We start from the raw sequence: 23,517 nt of genomic DNA on the forward strand, positions 1-23,517 counted from the left end.
CGGCTTCCTAAGGAAAACCCTCCCCACGCCTGCCTTTAGGCACCTCAGATTTGGGGTGGGGTGGATCCCAACCCCCTGGCTGCACCATTCTGAGGCTTTGAAACCTCAGCTGAAACTGAGCCGGAAAGAAGAGCCTTAAAACATCCTGTCACGCTGGGGTCTGGGCGGAAGACAGGGAGGGGCCTGGAGGAAAGACCAGGAAGGGGTTGTGGGGTGCTGGCCAAGGCTTAGGGGCTCCGGAACGGGCCATGGCTTCTGCCATGTTCCTCTTCTTGCCCCACGGCTTTTGTTTTTTTATTTTTTTTTTTAATTAAACCTTTTATTTTGAGATAACTATAGCTTATCAATGTTTTACATAGAAAAATTTCAAGCCTTCAGAAAAACTGTGAGAAGGGCACAAGGACACGCATAGACCCCTCATCTGCATTCACCCATTCATATCTGCTTGAGCTCCTAGTTTTTAATCTATTATCCAGAACTATATAGACACGCAGAGAAGTAAACTTAGAAATATGGACATACTCTGTCCCCCAGGAAATCTATTTCTCAGGACTCATATGAATGAGTCTCTCTTTTATATCTACATATATAATGAGTTTATATATGAGTATATTTACACATAATGGATGTGTGTGTGTGTGTGTGTATTTTCCCCCTTCTTTGCCTGTGTAGTGGGTCTAGAAGCTCTAACAGCTCCAGGGTAATAAACCCAACTAACACCGACTCAATCCTGGGTAAACACTATCTTCCACCTCTCTGAGGAGGCTGATTCCAGGGTGACGCAGGAGAAGACTTCGATGAGCCTGGAACATACCGGCAGAAGGCACTTGTTCAGAGAAGGACGGGCACTTGGCAGAAGGACAAGCAGGCAGCTTGAAAGGGATTCCACTGGCCAAATCCAGGACAGTTTGAGCATCCCACATCAATCGTTGCAGTTATGGATTCTAACCCATTGACGAAAACAGGAAAGCAGGATGTAACCATACTGATATAAACAAAGGAGGAAAAACTCCTTTATAGAAAAAAAACAGCATGCCTGCACACTGAGCCATCCAGTTCCCATCCAATGCCACAGGGCTCTTCCTCGCTTTGCCCTTCCAGGTTTGTGTCTCCTTTCTTTCCCGGAAAGAACCAGGGTTTGAAGCAACGCCACCGCATTTATCCACTGATGCTCTTTCCTGTAATACTCATGCTGTTGTTGCAGAATTGCTATCCTGATACCATGACCCGTAATAAACCTACTAAGGAGAGGTCAAGATTTATTTGCAGTTCTCTTTGACCTTAGTATCTCAATTGCATGGAGGATGCCCAGTGTTTAAAACCGGAAGAGGCACCTTCTGAAATGGGCTTTGAGGGATGCATAGGAGTCTCCCGGGAAGAGACAGGGGAAGGGACCTGCATGTGCAAAAGGCAGGGGCATGAAAGAGCAGTGTGTCCCCCACCCACCCCCCCTTGGCTGGAGCCCAGTGTTTGTTCACAGGGCAAGAGGATAACAAAGGATGGCTCTGGAGAGGAGCAGTGGTAGGCAGGGGTAATGGCTTGGAAGTGCCTTGAATGTCAGGCAAGGAGCTCGGGGTGGACGAGGCAGGCCCTGGGGAGTTCTGAGAGGCCTTGGAGTTCAGAAAATGTGAAGGGCAGATTGGCAAGCCGGTGGGGGTGGTTGGGACCATGAGACACATTGCCCGAGCTGCCAGGAAGGCACTTTTTCTCTGGAAACCTCTGTACCTCATCTGTGACATGGGTAGAAGAGGGCACCCCCTCCCAGGGCTGCCTGGGGACTCCCCGAGAGCCATACCTGGCCTTTGGGGTCTAAGGTAGGGGCTGGGCTGCTCACAGGCTCGCCGTGCTCTGTGACTTGTCAGCTTCCTGTTTCTCCTCCCTCGGGGGCCACTTCAAAAGCACAGCTCGCTCTCAAAACAAAGGAAGACGGTCCTCGACTGCAGAGGAAGCAGGAAGAGCCGACCCTGCTCGGAGCCCAGCTGCTGGGGCCTGGGACCAGCGGGATGGAGTCTGTGGCCCTGTACAGCTTCCAGGCCACGGAGAGTGATGAGCTGGCCTTCAACAAGGGGGACACACTCAAGGTAGGGTGGCTGGGATGGGCTGAGTTGGGAGGGTGTTAAGAATCAGGGGCCCAGGACAGCCCCCCAAACAGGGTCCAGCTTCCGGAGGAGGACAGGCCTGGCTTCTCCAGGTATTGGCTGTGTGATTCTGGACAAGTCGCCTCCTCCCGCTGAGCCTCAGTGTCCCCATCTTGGAAATGGGGAGATAACTGTGACCTGTCCTTCAGGGGGCGCGTTGTGAAGATTCAAGGGGACATTAGCTTAGTGCCTGGCAGGAGTCGGTTCAACGCCCAGTTTTCCTGGGAAGAGTTTGAAAAGACAGTTGAAAAGAGGGGGAGAGGGACAGAAAAGCTTTCAGGGTGAAGAACTGTGATTTCAGTGTAGAGAAGGAGCTTCCCAGCAGTGTGGAGGAAAGGGAAAAGAAAGTCATACCACGGCTTGATTCTGGAACCTTCATTCTGTCTCCGTGAGACTGAACAGCCTGGGTTGGGGTTCAGGAGTGTGATGCTCCCCAAGAGGAACCATGTCCCCTTAAGGAATCCCCTTCCTCTCTCCACCTGAGCTGCTGGCTGGGGGCCCTGGGGACATGTGGCCGGCGGGCGACAGGGGCAGGCTTAGCACCAGCACCACCTAGCCGGGGCAGGAGACATCCTGGGAGAGGTGGGTCTAGTTCAGAGGCTTCACTGACTGCTTTGAGAGCAGTTTGGGGTCTCTAGACCCAGATTTGGGGCTTGGTGGGGAGTGGGACAATGAGGACATAGGAACGGAGTAGGTGCTGGGCTCCAGCTGAGGCTCAGAGTGATCAGCCAGTGGTGGACAGGATGGATCCTTGGGTGTCCCCCAAGGCAATTATAGTAAAGACTATGACATCTCCACTTCCCTCCCAGATTCCGGTGCCCCTGACCCCCACCCCAAGATGAGTCACGTTTTCCACCAACTTTTGCTAAAGCATTAGGCAACTCCCAGCATGTTTGCTTCTAACAGAGGTGCTGGCTAAGGAAGGGGTGAGCTCACGAGGCCAGGACCACACTGGAGCATCAGGACATAAAGCAGTGTCTGGCCCACAGTAAACTCCTAATAAAACATGGGGAATGTTGTAGGAAAGAAGGAAGGACGGAAGGATTAACGTGTTAGCTGAAACGGGGGCATCCCTCCCAGGGGGATTTGCACCTCGTGTCCACAGAGACTGAGGAGGGGACTTTTCAGGCTCAAAGACTGATGGAGGAATGTCAGGCAGTGGGAAGATCTGCCTTTTTATTCCTTCCTTCCACAAACATTTGTCAAGTGATTGAGCACCTACCCTTTGCCAGGCATTGTCCTAAGTGCTGGGGATATAGCAAGGAACGAAGCAAAGTCCCTGCCCTCTGGGAGCTGACATTCCAGAGAGTGAGTGACATCAGGAGGTGATGAATGGATTGAGGAAATGAACACAGCGAGACGGAATGAGGGTGACGGTGGGTGGGAGGGGACAGGGGGACAGCTTTAGATGGAGTGGTCAGGACAGTCTCTCAGAAGAGTTAAGACCTAGGGGCGCCTGGCTGGCTCAGTCAATGGAGCATGTGACTCTTGATCTCGGGGTCATGAATTCGAGCCCCACATTGGGCATAGAGTTTACTTAAAAAGAGAGAGAGAGAGATAACACCTTTAGCTCAGCCCTGAAGGATGAGCAGGAATCAGCCATGCAAAGAGCCGGGGGAAGAGAGCACCAGGTGTGGGGAGAACAGCTGGTGCAAAGGCCCTGAGGCAGGACCATATTTGTGTATTTGAAGAGTTGAAAGGTCTGTGGCTGAAGGGCAGTGGGTGAGAAGGAGAGGGTAAGGATGATGTTGGAGGTAGGCAGGCATCAGGGCCTGTGAAAGATTTGTATTTCATTCTAAATTTATAAAGAGTTTTCAGCAGGGAAAAAAACTTGATCAAATTTACATTTTCAAAAGATAACAGAGGGGACAGGAATGGAAGCAGAGAGGGGCTCTTGCAGTCTCCTAGGTAAGAAATGAAGGTGGTTTAAACAAACACACAAAAAAATCATGCAAAATATTAATATCCTTAATATGTAAAGAGCTGTTATAAATCAATAAGAAAATCACAAACGGCATAATAGAAAAATGGGCACAGGATATGAACGGGAAAATTGCCAAAGAAGCAATGTAAGCAAGTAAGTGCCCAATTTCACCAGTAACAAAACCACCCAACTTAAAGCAAGTAACTGTTTTCCATTTGCCAGATCAGCAAAATTTTATTTTAAAAAGAATCTCCAAGGTTATTGAGGGTGTGGGAAAATGTGCACTTTTACATGGGGGTGGTGGACAGGTAAAGTGACACAATCATTCTGCAGAGAACTTGGAGAACATATAAAAACCCATACAAATCTCCATGTCCTGTGACCCAGAAATTCTGCCTCTGGAAAACTGAGACGTGATCAGAGATGTACATGTGTTCTCTCATGGGGATTCAGGGAGCACTCTGCATGTCCGCGGGCCTCGGCTAGGCAGTGACAACTCAGCAAGGAGAAAATGGACACAGGCACTGCTCATGCAGCTGACATTCTGGTGGCAGCCGAGGGCCACAAACCAGATTAATAAGTAACATACAGAGTTTGTCAGAAGGAGACAGTGCATGGGAAAGAATGAAGCAGGCGAGGGGTGGGGAATATGGGTGCAAGTTTGCGGAGTGTGAAATCAGTCTTGACTGCCCACCTAGTGATGGTACCAAATATCATACAGCCCTGAAAATGCTATTTGGGGAGGGTGTTTAACAGCATAAAAAAGCCCATGAAGCAGCATCAAGTGGCAAAAAGCAGAATGCAAACGTTCTCTACACAGATAATCAATAGGTATTAATTTTGTGGAAGGAAAACTACCCATCATGCACTGGATTTGTGCTCTGAAAAAAAAAAAAAAAAGAACTTTCTAGAAAGAAATGATCCGAAAAGCTAGCAGTGGTTGGTTTTGGGAGGTGGGCCATGAGCTATTCCTCCTTTCCTTCTTCCTTCCTTTCCTTCTTTCTTTCTAAAGATTTTATTTATTTGAGAGAGAGAGCACGAGCAGGGAGGAGAGGGAGAAGCAGGTTCCCTGCTGAACAGGGAACCAGATGAGGGACTGGATCCCAGAATCCCGGGATCGTGACCTGAGCCGAAGACAGATACTTAAACCGACTGAGCCACGCAGGCGCCCCTTGCATTAGCTTTTTAATGTTCACAACAGTTTTAGATTTACAGAAAAATCGAGGAGATAGCACAGGGGGACTTGGACCCATCTGCCCCAGTGGGTAGCATCTTACATGATTAGCACCCTACCGTTTTTCCGTTAATGGACTGGTATTGATACCTTATTGTTAACTCATGAACGTAATCAGAGTTTTTGCATTGATTTGATTTTTTCAACATCTTGTCTTAAAATATTCTTTATCTTGATTCCTGAGTTTCTTGACGCCCTCTTAAATTTAGTCCCCGACGTGCCTCAGCCGTCTCACTCCTGCGAAGCCCTCTTTCTGTAGAACCGTAAAAACGTGACTGCCATGTCACGCTGTGTCCCCTCTTCTCCCGGGCCAGGGCGGCGGTGTGTGGGTCTGCGGGCCCTCCTTTACCTGGCTGGGCTGGGGGGGCAGGGGGCGGGGGGGCGCTCCTAGAGCCATTCCATTCACTCTTCCAGCGAGTGTTTCCCGCGCGCCCCCTGGAGGTGGGACCCTGTCACAGCAGTGCCCGCAGGCGGATTCCCAACCCCTGGGAGCCCCCGTGGATAAAGCAATCTGAGCTCCGGTCTTGGAGGAAGCCTGGGTGACAGGTGCACCCACTCTGGACAAATGGCCCCAAACATCACTTCCCTGGAACAAAGCGTCCTGCCTGTCGGGCTAGGCACTTCTGGGGGCACAGCACCCCATCGCTCCCAGCTGGAGGAGGGAGGTGGGTGGCGGCTTCACCCCCATCTCTCCGTGGATGACCTGGCCCCCGAGACCCAGACTCAGGGAGCCCACAGCCTCCTCGGCATCTCCAGAGGGATGGTCGATGGCACCTCTGACCCAGTGGAGTCGACCCTGAGCCCCCCAATCTGCTCCTCGACAGCTGTGGGATAGCAGCTGATGGCCACGAGAGCAGGTGCCAACCCCCGGACTTGTCCTGGTCGCTCCCTACCTGTCTCGTGCCCGGCCTGCTGTTGAGTCCCATCAGCGACTCTGCCGACCCCTATCCCGACCCTGACCACTTCTCCACACCCCTCCCGCACTGCCCGCCCGGTCGGGGCCTCCCTCGCTCACCTGGGCCAGTGCAGAAGCTCCTCCCTGCCGCCTCCCCCTGCTCCCAGCCCTCCCAGTCCCCACATGGCACCCCGGGTGGAGGACGCGGTGGGAGCAAAGCCCTGAGGGCAGACCAAGGTGTGGATTTCACCAGGGAGGAGTTGGTCTCTTTCCTTTGTGCGAATTCTCATGTCTCAGGGGGGTCTGTAGATTTTGAACAATGTGAACATTAAGAATTCAGCTCATGTAACCATTGAGAACATTTCTGGGTCCTCGGAGTGGGAGATGACAGGAAAACAAAACAAAATAAAACAAAACGAAGATTCTATTTGAGATAGGACAGTCACATGGCCACACAGGACTTTGTAGTTACAAGACTGCCACATTCAGCATAGGCCACAAATGTGTCCATTTCACAGACGAAGAAACTGAGGCCGAGACTATGGAGAGAGTCAGAAGCAGACAGAATAGGGTAGTGCCAGGCTCCCGGGCATCTTCCTTGAACCCATGGCCATGGAAGGCAGCTGACAGGCTTTAAGTGTCCTATTAAGTTGGGGAATTGTTTTGTTTTCAGCAGAAGTTGTCCGGAGTCAGCCACCTGCTTCCGTCCGCCTCTGGGGCTGCTGACCTTGCCCAGGCTACAGAGACAGGAAGGAACTCAACGGGGCCTGGCAGACAGATAAGGGGGTGCCTGCCTGCAAGGCCTGGACCCAAAGGAGCAAATCTCAGCTCTTCCCAGGAAAATCGAACTAAATTGATGGCTTTGCATTGGCCTGCCCCCGGCCCTCTGCTCTTCCAATGTCCTCTACTTGGGATGCTGTTGTATATCTGATTCCCCGCCCCCCCCCCCAACAAATACCCACTAGGATTGAGCTAATGTTGGCATTTGCTCCAGGACTGACAGGAGAGATGCTCTCCAGGCCTTGGGTCCAGACACAAGTGGGAGGGGGAGTGAGGTTAAAAACTCATGGGCTACGGTCTCCCCTAGAGCAGCTGAGCCAAGAACCCCAGACCCCAGAGTCCTGGCTTGCCGTACGGGCTCTGCCTCCCCACTGCTGTGTGGCCTTGTTCACCTCCCATCTCTGGGCCTCAGGGTTCTCATCTGTGAAGTAGCCTTTGGGGTGATGAGCTGTCCCATGTGGGAGGCTGGCCCAGGGGAAGGAGGAAGGAGCCCCAAGACTCACACTGTACCCACTCCCCAGACCCGGCCAGTTCCTCCCTGCGGCCGCTTGGTTGCTCAGCCCCTGCAAGGCCCACCCCCACTCGGGCTGTTTCAGTTCCTCTCGGCCCACCTGCGCGGCTGCTGACAAGGGGCCCGGGTGACCTGAGCAGGCCGGGCCGCAGCCCCATCATAGCCCAAAGGCCTCCCTTATTTGCTCCCTGGTGCCTGAGTCCCCACCACCCTGAAATGACATCCCCCAACTCAGATTATAAGGGCTGTTTAACGGCAAGTGACCCCAGGTGAACCACCAGGAGGCACCAAGCTCGGGCTGGGGCTCCCCGACCTTCTGGGGGACCTCAGACCTCCACCCCATGGCTCTGTGTGGCATATGAATGCTGTGGAGCCCCCACGCTCAGGGGCACAGCTTGGGAACTGAGGCACCCCGGATCTGCCCCCCCAAGACCATGTGGTTTGCTGGGGGCCTGGGATTCAAATCCTGAGAGTCCAGCTCCAGCCCCCCCAAAGTTCAACCCACTGACCTCCTCTGGGTCCCCAACTGTCCAGCCTGCGGAGTCTGTGACCCTCCTGGGGACAGGCTGTCCTGGGCCTGAAAGCAAGCAGGACTGAGACATCAGACATGGTCCTTGTGAGTTTGGGCAGGTCCCCAACTGTCCTCTGTGAAATAGGTCCTGGGATCCCCGACCTGGGGTCCTTGAACAGCAGGACCTCAGCAGGTGGCAGTTGTCCCTCTTCGGTCACCGGGTGACCGTGTCTCTCCTGCCCACAGATCCTGAACATGGAAGATGACCAGAACTGGTACAAGGCTGAACTCCGAGGCGCTGAGGGCTTTATTCCCAAGAACTACATCCGCATCAAGCCCCATCCGTGAGTGGCTGCCACCCCAGGCCTATGCTCAAGGCACCCCCACCCCAGCCCCTACAGCCCAGTGTCCCCACCTGGCCTGGCCCAGCCTGAGCCGAGCTGCCCGAAAAGCTCGGGGCCTGGCACGCACCTTGGGCACGGGGACTCCTCGCTCCGGCTTCCGTTCATCTGCCTGGGGCCCCTGTCTCTACCCTGAGCAGGGGCAGGGGACAGAGATGTGAGAACCAAAGTGGTGGCAGAGTCAGGGCCAGCCCAGGCCACAACACTGAGGATCTGGAACAGCAGGGAACATCCAGGAGGGTGCTGGAGGGACAGGGCCCCGCGCTCTCGGCTGGCTGGGCCGCTGGCTGCCGTGTGGTCTCTCTATTCCTCAGTTTCCCTATCTGTAACATAAGGAGGGCTGAGGCTTCAATCTGCAGAGGATTCTAGAGCTTTCTCTAAGAGGCTGGCTCAGCCTTGTGTGAGGATGAGGAGTGAAGGGGACAATGGAGGGGTGAGGGGGTGTGGGAAGCAGATCCTGTGGGCCCTGCCTTTGGGGGTTTTTGGGGAGCTGGACGTTGGCCGAGCAGACCAATGCCCTGTGACTGGGGCAGATTAGGAGTCACGTGTGGAGCCTAGGGAAGCCGCCATCGGGCTCACAGCAGGTGGCACCCCAGCCTGCCGCCCTGGGAATGGCTGGGGCAGAGCCCAGCCCCAGAACAGGCCCCAGTGGCCAAGAACCTATGAAAAAACCAACTGGATCTGCTTGAGACGGTGGCGCAGGTAGCCCCTCACTCAGTCATTCATCAAACACTAGCCACACCCCAGGGGGGCCGGCCTGGGTGATGCTGGAGACACATGAGGAGCGCCTGGGAGTCGGAACAGCCCCATCCTGGGGGAGAGACGGGACATAAAGAAAGTACAAGATGGGAAGGCAGTCAGCCCTGAGGTAACTGGGGAAGGCTTCTCAGAAGAGGTAGCAACGAGTGAGGTTTTGAAGGGCGTGTAGGAGTTAGCTAGGTAGAAGAAGAGAAAGGCACTCCCCAGAGAGGGGACAGGGAAGACGATGAGGGCGAACCCATGGCAATGGGACTGGCAGGAAGGCCTCAAATGGTGGGCCCGGGGTGGTGGGGAGCACGGAGATGGCTGAGCGGGGGGAGGGACTCCGTCAGATGTGGAGAACAGTGACAGGGCCTTGCAGGCTGGAGGGGGCAGACTGGAGGCCATGAGGTGTGTGTGACTGTGGGGTGGAAGGGGAGGGAGGTGCACCACCAGGGCGGTGTCTGGCGGGGGGCGATGTTTCCTCTTTATCTGTCTTCGAGTTATTTCCAAAGCTGCCCCCGCCTCCAGCTTCCTGTGCTGGGCAAGCCCCAACCCACCCAGGTCCCCGGCTAGTCCTCTGCTTGGGCTCCAGGCATCCCCGGCCTCCCACACAGAGGCCGCCGCCTCCCGCCTACATGCTGGCCACAGCTCCCCGATTCAGGCCCCGTAGCGGCCCCCCTGGGCCATGTGACAGGGGGCAGGTGTCTGCCCCCTGGCCTTTTATAGTCTTTCTGCCAATCAAAGGAGGGCACGAGGGAGAGATACCAGGCACCCCGGGGAGCGACCACAGGTAGGAGTGACCCCCCTGGGCCGCTGGCTGCCGTGTCCCGGCCAAGGCTGGAAGTCCAGAAGGCCCAAAGCTGCTGGGAAGCCTTGAGCAGACTTCAGGGCAAGGCCAGGCCTTTCTGGGCACTGCTGGTGGTTGAGACAAGACTCTCTACCCATTGGAAGCTGTGGAGGGTCCCGGTGTCCGAAGCCCTGGGGGTCCCTGGGGTCAAATCTGGTTACCGGTGTCTGGGACAAAGCAGGGACAGGGCTCAGGCCCCCAACCAATCTGTTGGAGGCCATGCCCGGGTATATTCTCGGCTAACCTCAGCACCTGCCCTGGCCCCAAAATAGCAAGGGGGGAACTCCAGCTCAGCATCTGACTCAGCCTGTCAGGCCCTGGGGTGCAGGGCAGTGGGGGGAGGACTGGGGTCCCAGAGGGCCTCACTCGGCCTACACCAGCCCCGCTCCTTCGCTGAGGACCCACTGTCTCCCCTGCCTGGCCAGGGAGCCCCTGGGGGGGCCGTGATGCAGACTAGGGGCCCCCAGGGCACCCACCCAGCACTGTGCCAGTGGACGGCAGGGAGGCTTTCCAGAAGAAGGCATGGCTCGCTGGGCCTGGGAGTTAGAAGTTTGCCAGGGAGGGCAGCAGACAGGCCTAAGGGAGTGCTGCGGGGGGAGGGGCGTGAGCTAGTTCATCAGGGCCCCCAATCTCCCAGGGGCCCTGCAAGCCGGGTGCCATCATCACGGTCTCATGGACAAGGAGACAGAGGAACAGAGAGGTTGGCTGGCTTGTCCAGGCGCGCCCAGCCGGCAAGAGGCAGCATGGGATTTGCAGCCCTGTGCTGTGTGCCTCCCCCCCGACCCCGGGGTTGTGCCCACCGTGGCACTGGGGGAGGGCCTGAGGCCAGGGACTTGCTGGGCAACCTTTCGGGGGATCCCTGCCCTCCTCCGAGCCTCAGTTTCCACATCAGTGAAATGGGGGAGGATACAAGGTGGCCCAAGAAGCGTGGCACTGGCATGGCTGAGAGAGGCGGGTTCTGGGGCCTTCGGGAAATGTTGCTCCTGCACTCTGTCCTTCAAGCCACCTGAGGACCAGCCTTGCCTTGTTCCGATGGGGGCGGGGCTGGCCCCCTCAGAGGGTGTGATTGCAAAAGCCTTTGAGGGTGACGGGCGCCCACACACTGACGCCTCCTGTGGGGTTTTGTGGGTTCTTTAGAGACACCCAGGCCCTCAGGAAACGCCCACTCGGGGCCCCAGTGGGCCCCTGCTCCTTCGTGGTGCCTGCACCTGTGTCCTGCTGGGGGCTTCCCGGTGGAGGAGCTCCTTCCCCCGCCCCCCAGCTCAGCCTCTGGCCTGGAAGCCTCCATCCAGGCCTCCCAAACTCCAGGGACCTGGGCTGAGCTTTCCAGATGGTTGCCTCGAGCCCCCACACTGAGCAACCATCTTTCACCCCCTCCCCTCCCAGGAAATCCGTCGTGAGACGGGCTCCGGGGGTCCCCACCAGTTTGGGGACAGCAGCGGGCTAAGCCGCACTTCTGGGTGTGGGCATCCCAGAACCAGGGCCTGAGACACGGTGTGAGGACAAGGACTTTATTTCGGAGTGGGAAGTGGGCAGGGAAGGAGCCAGTGGTTAGGGGTGTGTTACCAGTGGTGGCTGTGGGCGGGCGACAGGCACCGGGGAGGGTGGGGAGACAGCATAGTGTCCCCAGAATGTTCCATCGGGGGCAGGGGAGCTGAATGTTTATCCACCTGCTCCCGAGGGGATAAACACAACACATCACAATGTTCTGGGGGCTCAGCCCACCCTGCGCACAGTCGCTAGAAAAAAAGCCCCAGGGCAGGATCCCAGTGTTCGCATTTGGCAGGCGACACCGTGGGGAGCGGGGACAGGGCAGGACACCATGGGGCGCTGCACCTGTTGCCCCTGCCCCAGGCTTCAAGAGCTCGGCAACATCCTGAGACAACAGGAAAAGTCCCACCTCACAGCCGCCCCCGGTGCCAAGCTCAGACTCAGGAAGCATTTGCTGAAAGAGGGAAGGGAAGCTTTACGAGGAAAGGAGTCTCCAGACCCCGCCCCTGGGCTGCTCTGGGCCTCAGTTTCCCCATCTGCACAATAAAGGGCCCAGTCAGAGACCACCTGGACGCTGCGAGGGCCAGCAAGGCCCACAGAGGCCGGGGAGCTTGCCTGGCCCACACAGCAAGATGGGCAGGACTGGCAGAGAAGCTGAGTCCTGGCCTTTCACCCGCACCCCAAGGCATTGGGGGTCGGGGGGCAATGGGGGTCTTGCAAGACTCTAAGCATTTGCCAGGAGCTTCTTCATTCCCAGTTCTATGTGGTCAGCCAGAAAAGGGACTTGTACCTGGGACGAAAAAATCCAGGTGGCCTCAGTCTGTGCATCTGTGAAATGGGTGCAGGGAGCGATCCTTCTTCATCAGACCAAAGCTGCAATTGCTTTTGTCATCCATTTTTATATTTTTTCACTTTTAAGAATCTATCATCTAAAACGGAAGAGCTCAGCTGGGGTTGGCTGAGTGGAGGTTCACTAAGGTTTGATTTTTCTCTTTTCCTAAGGGGATGTTGGCCTGGCGTGGTGGGAAAGGCTTGGGCTCGGGAGCCAAAATGCTGGGACTGGGTCCCAGGTCCTGCCTGCGCAGCATGTAACCTTGGGCTCGTCACTTTGCCTCCCTGTGCCTCAGCTTACTCATCTGTGAAATGGGTGCAAATCATACCTCCTGTGTCTCAGGACTGGTGTGAGGGTCAGCAACGTTCGTTGCCTGGCACATGGGGAAAGGGACAGCCTGGCTTTCCCACCGCCCTCACCTGCCCCCTCCCTCTGCAGGTGGTACTCGGGCAGGATTTCCCGGCAGCTGGCCGAAGAGATTCTGATGAAGCGGAACCATCTGGGAGCTTTCCTGATCCGGGAGAGTGAGAGCTCCCCTGGGGAGTTCTCGGTCTCCGTGAAGTGAGTTCTGACCCGTGGGGGGAGTGCGGAGAAGGGTGGGCAGGGAGGCACATTGGAGGTGAGCCTGGAAGCACAGGATAGGGGCTCACGGACCGAGGTGCAGGGAGTGGCATCCTTGAAGGAGGAGTAGCCCAAGCCTGGAAGCAGGTGACTGTCTGGGGGTCGGGGAATGACACGCACCCCAGGGTGGGGCCCAGAGTCATGGGACCGTGCTTGAAAAACAGGCTTGAGTCCACTGCAAGGTCTCAAGTGCCAGTGTGAAGGGTCTGGCTGGTATTCTATGAGCGGTAAGGAGCCCTCAAGGACTCATCGTGAAGGGAGGAAGAAGGATGCCGGGTTTGAGGTGATGGGAGCAGCTGGGGGCAGGAGGCGGGAGAACACCAGGCACCCAGGGTAGGTGTGCAGGACGTGCTCCGGACAGGGTCCCGCCATATGGTGTCGTAACCGAGATGATGGACTACGAAGCCAGGCTGCTTGGGTTCCTATTCTAGTTCTGCCACTTCCTGGCTGTGTGACCTTGGGCAAGTCACTTAACCTCTCTGTGCCTGTTTTCTCTGATGTGAAATTAGTCAATACAAAGAATACATGAGTCTATATATATATATATGTATTTTAAACATTTTATTTATTTATTTGAGAGAGAGAATGCGAGAGAGAGAGCACAAGATGGGGGAGGGTCAGAGGGAGAAGCAGACTCCCTGCTAAGCAGGGAGCCCGATGTGGGACTCGATCCTGGGACTCCAGGATCATGACCTGAGCCGAAGGCAGCCGCTCAACCAATTGAGCCACCCAGGCGCCCTATATATTTTTTGAGTCAACAGATGTAGCACGATTAGAATAGTGCCCGACATTGAAGCGGGGTGGCCATGCTGGGAGGGTCTCGCTTTGTGATATGCGGCAGCCTCTGGGCAGTGCGGAACCCAGTCCGAAAGGCCACAACTGGGGAAATAGAGGAACCCAGGCTGGAAGGTAGAAAACAGGAATAGGAGTTGGGGATGAAGGGGTATGGTCCGTCTTTCCTATTCTTGGTGTCTGGAACAGTAGGATTTAGATGCAGAAATTCAAGGACTATTCATTAAGCTACCTGTCATGGGCCAGGCTATTCTAGAGGCTGGGGAAATGACAGTAAAAACTGCCCTTATGGATTTATGTCTGAGTGGGGGAGACAGCGAACAAGGAAGCAAAAGCATCCAGCAGGAGTCAAGTGGTCAGAGATGGCCGCTCTGAGGAGGTGGCATTTGAACAAAGACCTGAACCTGGAAGCGGAGGCTGCCCAGGTCTCCGGGAGTGAGGACCTAGGAGGGGAGATTTCTGGGCAGACAGAACAGCAAATGCAAAGGCCCTGAGGTAAGATGCACTTGGGGCATGTTGGCATCCACAGGAGCAGAGAATCCAGGTGGAGAGAGGTGGGGCATACGATCAGAGATGGGGCTGACAGATCCTGGCAAGGAGGTAGAGTTTTCTCTCCGAGCCATAGGGAGCCACGGAGGGTCTGGAGCAGGGGGAGATGTGATGGGCTTCCATTTTTCAGCAGATCCCTCTGGCTGCTACAAGGAGGAAGGATGGTTGGCCAGGGAGGAGCCAGGTAGGAGGTGACGGTATCAGGGACTGCGGTGGGGGCTGAAGGCATGAAAAGCGGCCGGATCAGGGAATGCCATGGATCTGTGAAGTCAGGGCCAGCGGTTAGGGTCTCCGTGGGCAGTGGGCACAGAGCCTCACTGTCACTGAGAGCAGTCTTGGGGTGGCAAGCTTGCAGCTGGAAGGAGGCCCAGGTGCTGGACTCTGGAGCTTGGCGGTGTGGCCGCTAAGAGGCCGTTTTCCTAGGACTGGGTTGGTTTGCAGTCGATGGCGTGATTGTCCAAAGGATGAATGGACCCGGGACCATGGTTAATTTGACGGTTAATGCAGGGGGTGGGGGTGAGGAGGTAAGTCAGTGCCTTCCAGGCTCTTTCAGACTCTGGGGTGAGCTCTGTGACTGGTGCGCTGTTGGCTGGTCCATTTCTGTTCCGGAGAGTGGTGTGCAACGTGCACACCAGAGCGCTGCGTGGTGGTGATCTCCTCGTCTGGGCCTGGCGGCACCCGTGTGGAGCAGACTGCTGTGGTCAGGAAGGCTGCTGGGCGGTGGGGGAGGGTGGGGCGCGCATGTAAAAATGATCCAACATCATGAGAGGTCACAGCACTTAACTGATCCCCTCCAAGCTCTGCAAGCAGCCATGGGCTCTTTTCGCTTTCTTCCGCACCCGTCAATCCCTCCCCAACGGGGAACAGGCTGGTTACCCTGGGGGATGGGAGTGGCTCTGGCCGGGCTTGAGCCTCTATTTCCCCATCTTAAAAATGGGAGCACCGTGGGCGCCTGGGTGGCTCAGTTGGTTAAGCGACTGCCTTCGGCTCAGGTCATGATCCTGGAGTCCCAGGATCGAGTCCTGCATCGGGCTCCCTGCTCGGCAGGGAGTCTGCTTCTCCTCTGCCCCTCCCCCTTCTCATGTGCTCGCTCTCATTCTCTCTCTCTCAAATAAATAAATAAAATCTTTAAAAAAAAAAATGGGAGCACGGTCAGGGAGATGCTGTGAGTTCTTAGTCCTGACCCCACCCCCACCGTTGCCCATGGTTGTGGACACCTGGAGTGCCCTCCCCCCGGGTCACCTTCCCACTTCCACAGCCCAGCCCCCACTTCCCTCTGGGGTCCCTGCAAAAGCAGGAAATGTCAGTTTTCCATGTGCTGGCTGGACAAGGACTTGGTCATCTGGGAATGGCGCCCATCAGGCAGGCTGGGCCAGCTTCAGGTGCCTCCTGGAATCAGTTCCAAAGTCCAAGATCATCCAGCAAAGCAGGGGCACAGGAGACTCACTGGGATAGCTTCTGCAGCCGAAGCTGAGGGGAGGTGGTGACCTTCCCAACCAGCCCCCAATGGCCCCCCTAATCCCCCCTCCCTCCTCTGCTGACAGATCACACTCCCTGAACTTCCAGCATTAAGACCTTGTGCACTGCCCTCTTCTGGCGTTTCTCTGTAAATGCAGCCCCACCTGTGCACATGCGCAGCTTCAGACCCAGGGAGAGAGAAGAGAGAGAGAGAGAGAGAGTGTGTGTGTGTGTGTGTGTGTGTGTGCAGGGCGGGGTCAAACCAAGGAATGAGGTGGGAAAGTAGACACCGCCCGGCCCAGGGGTCTTCATGATGAAGGAGGTGACATCTGAGCTGGACCCTGAAGCCTGAGTAGGAGTTTGGTGCACAAAGAGAGGAGAGGGTATGCAGGCACGGGGGACCAGCAGGTGCAAAGATCCGGAGCTGGGACAGTGAGGGGTGGGTTTGGATAGCAACAAGTTTGACCAGGAGGGACAACAGGCAGTAATAGGATGCGGTTGGTGAGCAGGGGAGCCAGCACCAATGTCCTGGGAAGAGGTCTGGGAGTGTCCTTCAGACAGTGCCCCTCAGCACCTCCCCCAAGGCGTCCTGGCCAAGCCCCCCAAGGTCAGAACCAGCAGGGGCTTCCTGGGCTCAGCTAGCTGTGGTTTGTGCACAGCGCCACCAGGTGGCGTCCTCCACCCTTGGTTTCGTCCCAGTGGAGCCAGGCCTCCTAGGTCCTGCTCCCATTCTTGGTCCCTTGTCTCTCATGGGAGCGTTTCAGTGGCCCTTGGAGGATCACTGGGCAGGGATAGAGTAGGAAACAGACTCAGAGGGCATATATGGCTACGAGTGTGGGCTTTTGAGCAAGAATCTCAGCTCTGATACCTCCTACCTGTATAACCCTGGGCAAGTTACCTTCTGAGCCTCAGTTTCCTCATCTGTAAAATGAACATCCAGGTCAAGTGCTTTGTATGCTGCCTAGCACATAGTAAGTGCTCTAAAAATGCTGGCGATCGTAGTCATCATTATATTACCCTTTAAGAGCCACACAGTGCTTCCTAGCCCCCTGCCCACGAATCCGGGGCTATTCGAGAAGGGGCAGTGACATGGAGTGGCAGGGAACCCAGTTCTTGTCCTGACTTTGCTCAGAACCTGCTGTGAGGCAGGCCCTGGCTTTCTTCTTGGCTGTAATGTTTTCATCCACAGCGTGGAGACAATAACCCCAGGTGTCACAAAGTCCGGGGACCGAGTGGCCCTCCAGAAAAGTGACAGCTGTGCAAATCCATGCGTGAGAGCATCTCTGCCTTCGCTGACTTGGCTCTTGGGGACTCTGACCCCATGACATGTGGCATCTCTCACATGCTCATGCCAAGCCCCATAAAGCTGTCAGAGGTGGGGTTTATGGGCCTCGGGCTGCCCCGTGGAGCGATAGTGGTCACGCTAGATGCCCTTTACGAGCTTACAGAGGGCTACTTCCTCTCCACCTGCAGGGGCATGTCTGAGCGGGCAGCCAGCAGACCGGCAAGCATGGTTGGGGCGCAGTGCCTGGGCTGTGTGACTTTTGCCCCACACCCCCATCCAGGTTCCTCTGCTGTGAATGGCAGTTGGTTCCCAAGTGAGGTATTGCGCTTCCTTTCAGGCCAGAGGTGCCCTGGAGTCAATGCACGTGTGTTTGCTCTGGCCAGTGGGTTCCTACTGTGCACCAGGCCTCGTCCCAGGCGCTTGGGATGCAGCCATGAACAAAATCGGACAAAGCTCCCTGTCCTTTAGGCACTCATTTCCCCTGGGGTGACAGACAAGAAACAATTAGCAGATTATATAAGATCTTGGGAGATGATAAAGGCTCTTGGGAAAATGAAGCAGGACAGAAGAGGTGGCAGAAGGTGGAGGGCGCTACCTTACGCAGGCAAAGACGGAGAGGGAGAGGAAGCCATCCCCAGAAGCCTGGTTTGCAGGAAACTGAAGCTCAGAGAGGTGCAGTAACTTACCCAAGGTCACACAGCAAGGAAGCGCAGAACAAGTGTCCATTGACCTTCTGTGCCCGGGCAGACCCGTTCGACCTTCCATCCACCTTTTCTGAGTCCCAAAGACCCACGGGTCCCTGCCAAGGTCACTCTGATCCTATTTTACGCCTGCTGCAGTCCATGTATTCTACCCCTGCCCTTTTCACAGATGAGAAAACTGAGGCTAGAAGGACCATGCCTCGTGGCCATCACCCCGCGGGCAGTTAGCACGCAGGCCTCTGCCCAGGAGGACCCACCACGGGCCCTAGTTGGGGCAGTCCTGGGGCTCCTGACCTTACCCCAGCCTTCCTTATCCTCCCTGCGCTGCCATTGTCCCCTTAGCTGCTGCCACCACCAGGCCAGAAAAACCTGCTGGGCAGGACAGACGGCTGCTAGCATCAGGCCTCACTTGGTCCTTGAGGCTTTTGGGACAGCCCAGAGGCCAGGCCCTGCCCCTCAGCCCCCTGGGGAGGTGGCTGTGGGGGTCACACACAGAGACAAACACACCCATGGCTGCAAAGAAAGGGACCCATATGTGAAGTCACTGTGGCAGAGCAGAGAGAGAGAGGACCCCCCCAGAGAGAGAGAGGACCCCCCCCCAAAGACACACACACTCAGATATGATAGAGATGGACACACAGGCCAGGACACACGCACAAACCTCCTGGGCACTTGCCCCTTTCCTATCTCATCTCCCGTTCTCTACTCGCTGATCCTCCTGTGTGATCAGGGAGAATGGGGGTCAAAGTGGGATGCCCTCACCTTCCCATGTTAAGGGGTCCAAACCACACAGAACCCCTCTCTTTCCACTCAAACATATCTCCCCTCCAGGCCTTTGCATACACGATTGTCTGCAAATTCTTCTCCAGTCAAACTCCTACTCATACTTCAAAGCCCAGGTAAAATGGGCTTTGAACTTTCCAGGTGGTCACTTGGGGGTTGAGATCTCGTTCGCAAACCTACCACAGCTTCTCTGCCCCCTTACCCAGAGGGGCCGGGCCGCCCATACCCCAGGCTCCTCTCTGGGGACAGCCCCGAGTCAGAGCCTTCTGCCTCTGCTGCACTGGGGGGCCCAGACACGGAGTCCTTGGGGTCCCTGTTTTCCTGGCAGATTCTCACTTGCCCAGCGTTTGGTTGAGAGACACTCCTCCCCATGCACCCCTGCCAAAGTCTAGGGGCTGGGGCCACCCCGATCGGCTGGGACAGGGCACTCAGGAGTCATCGGGCTCAGAGGTGACTCAAGGAAAGTGCGTGGCCTCTGGGAAGCTGTGGCAGGCCAGACAGGGCAGGAAGCACCCTCCGCCTGCCTGCCCTAGTTCCGCCCCAGGAACGTAGACCTGATGTCCCCCAGCTGACAGCACCGGCCGCTTAGTCACCTGGGAACAATGCTTGCTGACAGCACACAAGCGGCTTTGTCTCAGGTTTGGGGATCTTTGCTCCACCTGGTCCCAGAGCCTCTTGGGGGCGGGAGTGGGGGGAACTGGCTCCCTTTGGAGCTAAGCTGCCCTGAGATCTGGATACGTCTTAGAGAGGGTGTCGGGTCTATTTCAGGGCCAGGACACCTGGAGGGCTGGAATCACAGCTCAGAGCAAACAGGAGAGGGTTTTCAGGAGCAAACCACCCTGATGAGCACTTAAGCCTTGGGCCCTGACGCTCCATTCCCCGAGTTCAGCCTCTCCCAACTGGGCTAGACCCTCAGGGCCTAGTCTTGCCTCCCTGCCTTTTCTGTGTAAGCCATTAGGAGCAATGGGTTAGAAGAAGGCTGTATGAGGGGCTGAGGAACCTAAGGAGACCTCTGCCTCGGACTTAGTTGGGCCATTTTACCTGGGCTTCGAAGTATGAGTAGGAGTTTGACTGGAGAAGAATTTGGAGACAATCGTGTATGCAAAGTCCTGGAGGGGGGATATGTTTGAGTGGAAAGAGAGGGGTTCTGTGTGGTTTGGACCCCTTAACATGGGAAGGTGAGGGCATCCCACTTTGACCCCCATTCTCCCCCCCAGACACACACACCTTGAACAATTCTTTGTCTTCAGTCTTTAATCTTAAACGTTTAACAAAGCGGCACAACAACCCCAGGGCTGACAGGGGGAGGAGGTGAATGGCAGGCTGGGATGAGACAGCAGGAGACCTGGGGGGCTGCGGGTGACCGTCCCGTGCTCCTGTTGGGGCCCTGCAAGACCCTGGACTGTGGGCCTGGAGGACCCCAGGCTGTGGGCAAACCCCAGCTTACAAAATTGTTTAACAAGATTTAAATTTAGAACCCAGGAGATGTTTTTTCCTTTTTACTATCAAGTCTCCAGACCACTGTTTGGTTCTCACTTAGTCCTGCACAAAATGAGAGCACAACCCGTGGCCCAGGTGGCCGAGGGGCCTGTGCCCGCCCGGTGGCCAGCCTGTGCCCCCAGCACACATGCGTGGCCACGCCCACAGGTCCCGGGCTTCCTGGGCTCTCAGCTCCACCAGCCCGGGGCAGGTTCCTAAACCAGCTTCTTCCTGCGGGGAAGCCGGGGCTCTTCTGTGTTCTCCCTGCAGCTGCCGGGAGCCCTCCCCTTCCTTGGGCAGGTGAGGACACTGAGGCCCAGGTGAGCTGACCAGAGCCCGGGAGGATGGCTGCGATACGGCCAGGCACAGAGGCTGAGAGAGGGAAGGCCTCCTAGGGGTCACAGCCCAGGGAGTAGTCCTGGACTTGGGATGACAAGGTCTGGGACATTATCAATACCACAGTTGGAATAATTATTATTCCTATTGTTATACGATGAGAACCAACAGGGGAGCGTGCTGGAATGACACTTGACATGAGGCCCCAGCTCTGGCCACAAATGTGGCCCCAGCCCTGGCTTTGCTGCCGTGTGACCCTGGGAAGGTCACAGTTTGCACTTGGAGCGTCAGTTTCCCCACTGTACAAAGGGCCCGATTTGCACCTCCTGGGCCATGTGGTGGGCCCGGCCTGCAGCAGCGAGGGGAATCACAATGGTTTGTGCTACCCCTTGTCCCAACCCACGCCGGTACCCTCTCCGGTCCCAATCCATTGTGGCCTGTCCTGGCATGGGACATGAGGCATGTGGGAAGAGAGTATATGAAGTTTATGAAGGAAATGAGGCTGGGCACGTAACCGGGGCCAAATCTTGAGTCCGAGGTGTTAAGATTTTATCTGGAGGGTAATGGGGAGCCATAGATGGTTCTTGAGGTAGGGGGGCAGGAAGAGACAGGAAGCACCCAATACGGAGGCAGGCTTTGTCTGAGTCAGGATGGTCTTAGGACTCACTCCTCAGTGGGACTGCAAGGCCGGGAGAAGGATGGGGGAAAATGTCACGGCTGGAGGAGAAGAGCTGTGTGACCACTTTTTCCGAGGAACCCATTTAATGTTGCCGATCAGCCATCCGCAGCACTTTCCGGACACTTACCCAGAAGGGAGGAGCTACCATTATGAAGAAGCTGAGATTTAAAGTTCAGTGATTTGCCTAAGGTCACACAGCAGGCCAGTGGCCTCTTCCAGCGCCCACACCCTTAATTCCATAGTCCACCGCCGAGGGGGATTCACCAGGTCTCACGTCCCGCCGGGTCAGTGGGCCCGGCCCCTGCCCTCCCGGACCTGCCCCTTCTCCTGCCCGCAGGTGTTCCCCCCTCCCCGCCCCCCATCCCCGTCCCGCCCCCCCCCCCGGGAGCCAGAGCGACCAGCTTCCCGGTGGGGATGAGGAGGGAGGCCCCGGGGCTGTGCGGGCAGGGACGGGGCCCCCCGGGGGGACCCTGAGTCCCGGCTCAGGGGGCTCCTCTCCCCCAGCTACGGCGACCAGGTGCAGCATTTCAAGGTGCTGCGCGAGGCCTCGGGGAAGTACTTCCTGTGGGAAGAGAAGTTCAACTCCCTGAACGAGCTGGTGGATTTCTACCGCACCACGACCATCGCCAAGCAGCGGCAGGTCTTCCTGCGGGACGAGGAGCCCCTGCTCAAGGTAGGCGGGCGGACCCGCGGGCGCCTCTCCGCGCCTTCTGCCTTCCACGGGGGCTCGACACCTGCTGGGGCCGGGAGTGGGCGTGGCCTCCCGCCCCGCCCCGCCCCTCGCAGCCTGGTGTCCCAGGAGGAGGGGGCCAGGCCAGGCTCTGAAGTCCCATTCTGGTGGCACCGCAGTAGGACCAGCAAGGGTGGGAACGCAGAGGGAGAGAAGGGGAAGGAACAGAGTGGACATTGCAGGGGGCACCCCGCGTCTGGCTCGTTCTCAGCTCGCGGCGGCGCCCTGCGTGGGCACAGTAGGTACGCGTTTTGAATGCACGAGGGTCCTGATACCCTGCGGAGCCACGCGGCTGCCATGCACTGAGCTGGGCTTAGTCCGCTGGGGGCCTCATCGTCGCCATTGTACAGGTGAAGAAACTGAGGCTCCCCCAAGACCACCTGCGGGGTCGGCTCCGTCCTGGTTTGTGCCCCCAGGATGCTCGGCCTCCTCAGCCTGACCGTGGGGGCTTGGCTTAGCTGTGAGCGCTCAGTCTTAGCGAGCTTTGGCCCTGCTAGGCCTCTGTCCCCGACCTCCATTCTCTCCCCTCCACCGTCGGCCAGATCTGCCTTTGGAGAATGTGAGGGAGCCAGGATGGAGCTGGGGAGGGTGGGGGCTGCCTGACGGCTCCCCACACCCACTGCTTCACTCCAGCCTGGGCCCTGGGGTCACCCACCCTGTGGGACCCATGCTACCGCCTCCTCCTTCCTGGGCAGAGAACTGCTAATTAGAGCCTGTCTGCTGATCCTATCACCCATCCTGGATAAGATTCCACAGGCTCAGAACAGAGATCCTGGTGGGGCAGGCAGGGCCGGGACACCGGGTATAATCGTCACGGCGCCGGGCCGACGTGCCTGCAGAGAGCTTTGTCCTGCTGCCATTTGCAGATGGGGAAACTAAGTCCCACAAGGGCAGGGTCTTACCCAAGGTCACCTTGGGGTAGAGATAGGAGCAGAACCCAGGCCTGAGAGCTGGGAGCAGCTCTTTTTGGTGACACCCTCTCCCTCAAAGCCTGGTCAAGGGCAACAGCCGTCAACCCTGTTCTCAGCCACACAGCACTTTACAGTTTATAGGGCCTGTTCCTGCGGACCAGACAGTCCTGTTGGTCTGTGTAGACACAGTCTCTGTGCGGCAGACATTCAGGGGGCAGGCAGCGGGGGGCTCTTGGGGTGGGGTGGCCATCTGTCTGGATTTGGAGTGAGAAGCGAGTTTGAGCTCAATTCTGCTCTCCCACCCGCTGTTGGGGCCTCCTGAAAGGTCCCCACTAACCACCCCCTTCCCTCACAGCCCTCCCAGGCCTGCTTTGCCCAGGCGCAGTTTGACTTCTCAGCCCAGGACTCCTCACAGCTCAGCTTCCACCGCGGTGACATCATCGAGGTCCTGGAGCGCCTTGACCCCCACTGGTGGCGGGGCCGGTTGTGTGGACGCATCGGCTTCTTCCCGCGGAGCTACGTCCAGCCAGTGCAGCTGTGACCCAGTGGGGCCCGGGGGCGGGGGCAGAGCCGGCAGATCATCCACCCGCCAGACACTGAGGTCCCGAGAGAAGACGTGGACGCCCCGTCCCCGGGGCCCACAGGACTCAGCCGAGGGTCTTGGACCCGAAAGTGGGTCTTCCCACTGCCGGGCTAGGCGCCCACTGCTTTGCACAAACTGGGGTGGGCCCCGGGGCCCAAGAACCATTGTAATGTTCAGTGCCCGGCAGGCAAGGGGAGCCCCCGGGGATTCCTGCTGGCCTCTTCCCCTTGGCTACCAGCTGCGGGGTGCCCTTGGGGGAAGAAGCCCCCCCACCTCCAGCCGTCAATGGCCCCAACCTCAGGGAG

General features: G+C 57.1%; 1 protein-coding gene across 1 annotated transcript; it reads left to right on the top strand.

The window, feature by feature from the left end:
- The first annotated feature begins 1,924 nt into the window (after positions 1–1,924).
- Positions 1,925–23,321, top strand: GRAP (GRB2 related adaptor protein). The gene is made up of 5 exons (XM_045889752.3): positions 1,925–2,081; positions 8,240–8,337; positions 12,744–12,866; positions 21,493–21,661; positions 22,985–23,321. Exons 1-5 carry the CDS (start codon positions 2,004–2,006, stop codon positions 23,168–23,170), a joined length of 654 nt encoding a protein of 217 aa, XP_045745708.1. The 5' UTR covers positions 1,925–2,003; the 3' UTR covers positions 23,171–23,321.
- Positions 23,322–23,517: the final 196 nt, after the last annotated feature.

Source organism: Mirounga angustirostris, unplaced genomic scaffold, assembly GCF_029215605.1.
Source record: "Mirounga angustirostris isolate CCGP_5_RB_7025 unplaced genomic scaffold, mMirAng1.0.hap1 SCAF_17, whole genome shotgun sequence".
Taxonomy (NCBI): domain Eukaryota; kingdom Metazoa; phylum Chordata; class Mammalia; order Carnivora; family Phocidae; genus Mirounga; species Mirounga angustirostris.

What these genes read in the sequence shown, in the direction of transcription:
- GRAP (XM_045889752.3), top strand. Translation starts at nt 2,004, where the DNA reads ATGGAGTCTGTGGCCCTGTACAGCTTCCAGGCCACGGAGAGTGATGAG. An exon ending in ATCCGCATCAAGCCCCATCC is followed by an intron (nt 8,338 to 12,743) that starts GTGAGTGGCTGC and finishes CTCCCTCTGCAG; the next exon opens with GTGGTACTCGGGCAGGATTT. An exon ending in ACGAGGAGCCCCTGCTCAAG is followed by an intron (nt 21,662 to 22,984) that starts GTAGGCGGGCGG and finishes CTTCCCTCACAG; the next exon opens with CCCTCCCAGGCCTGCTTTGC.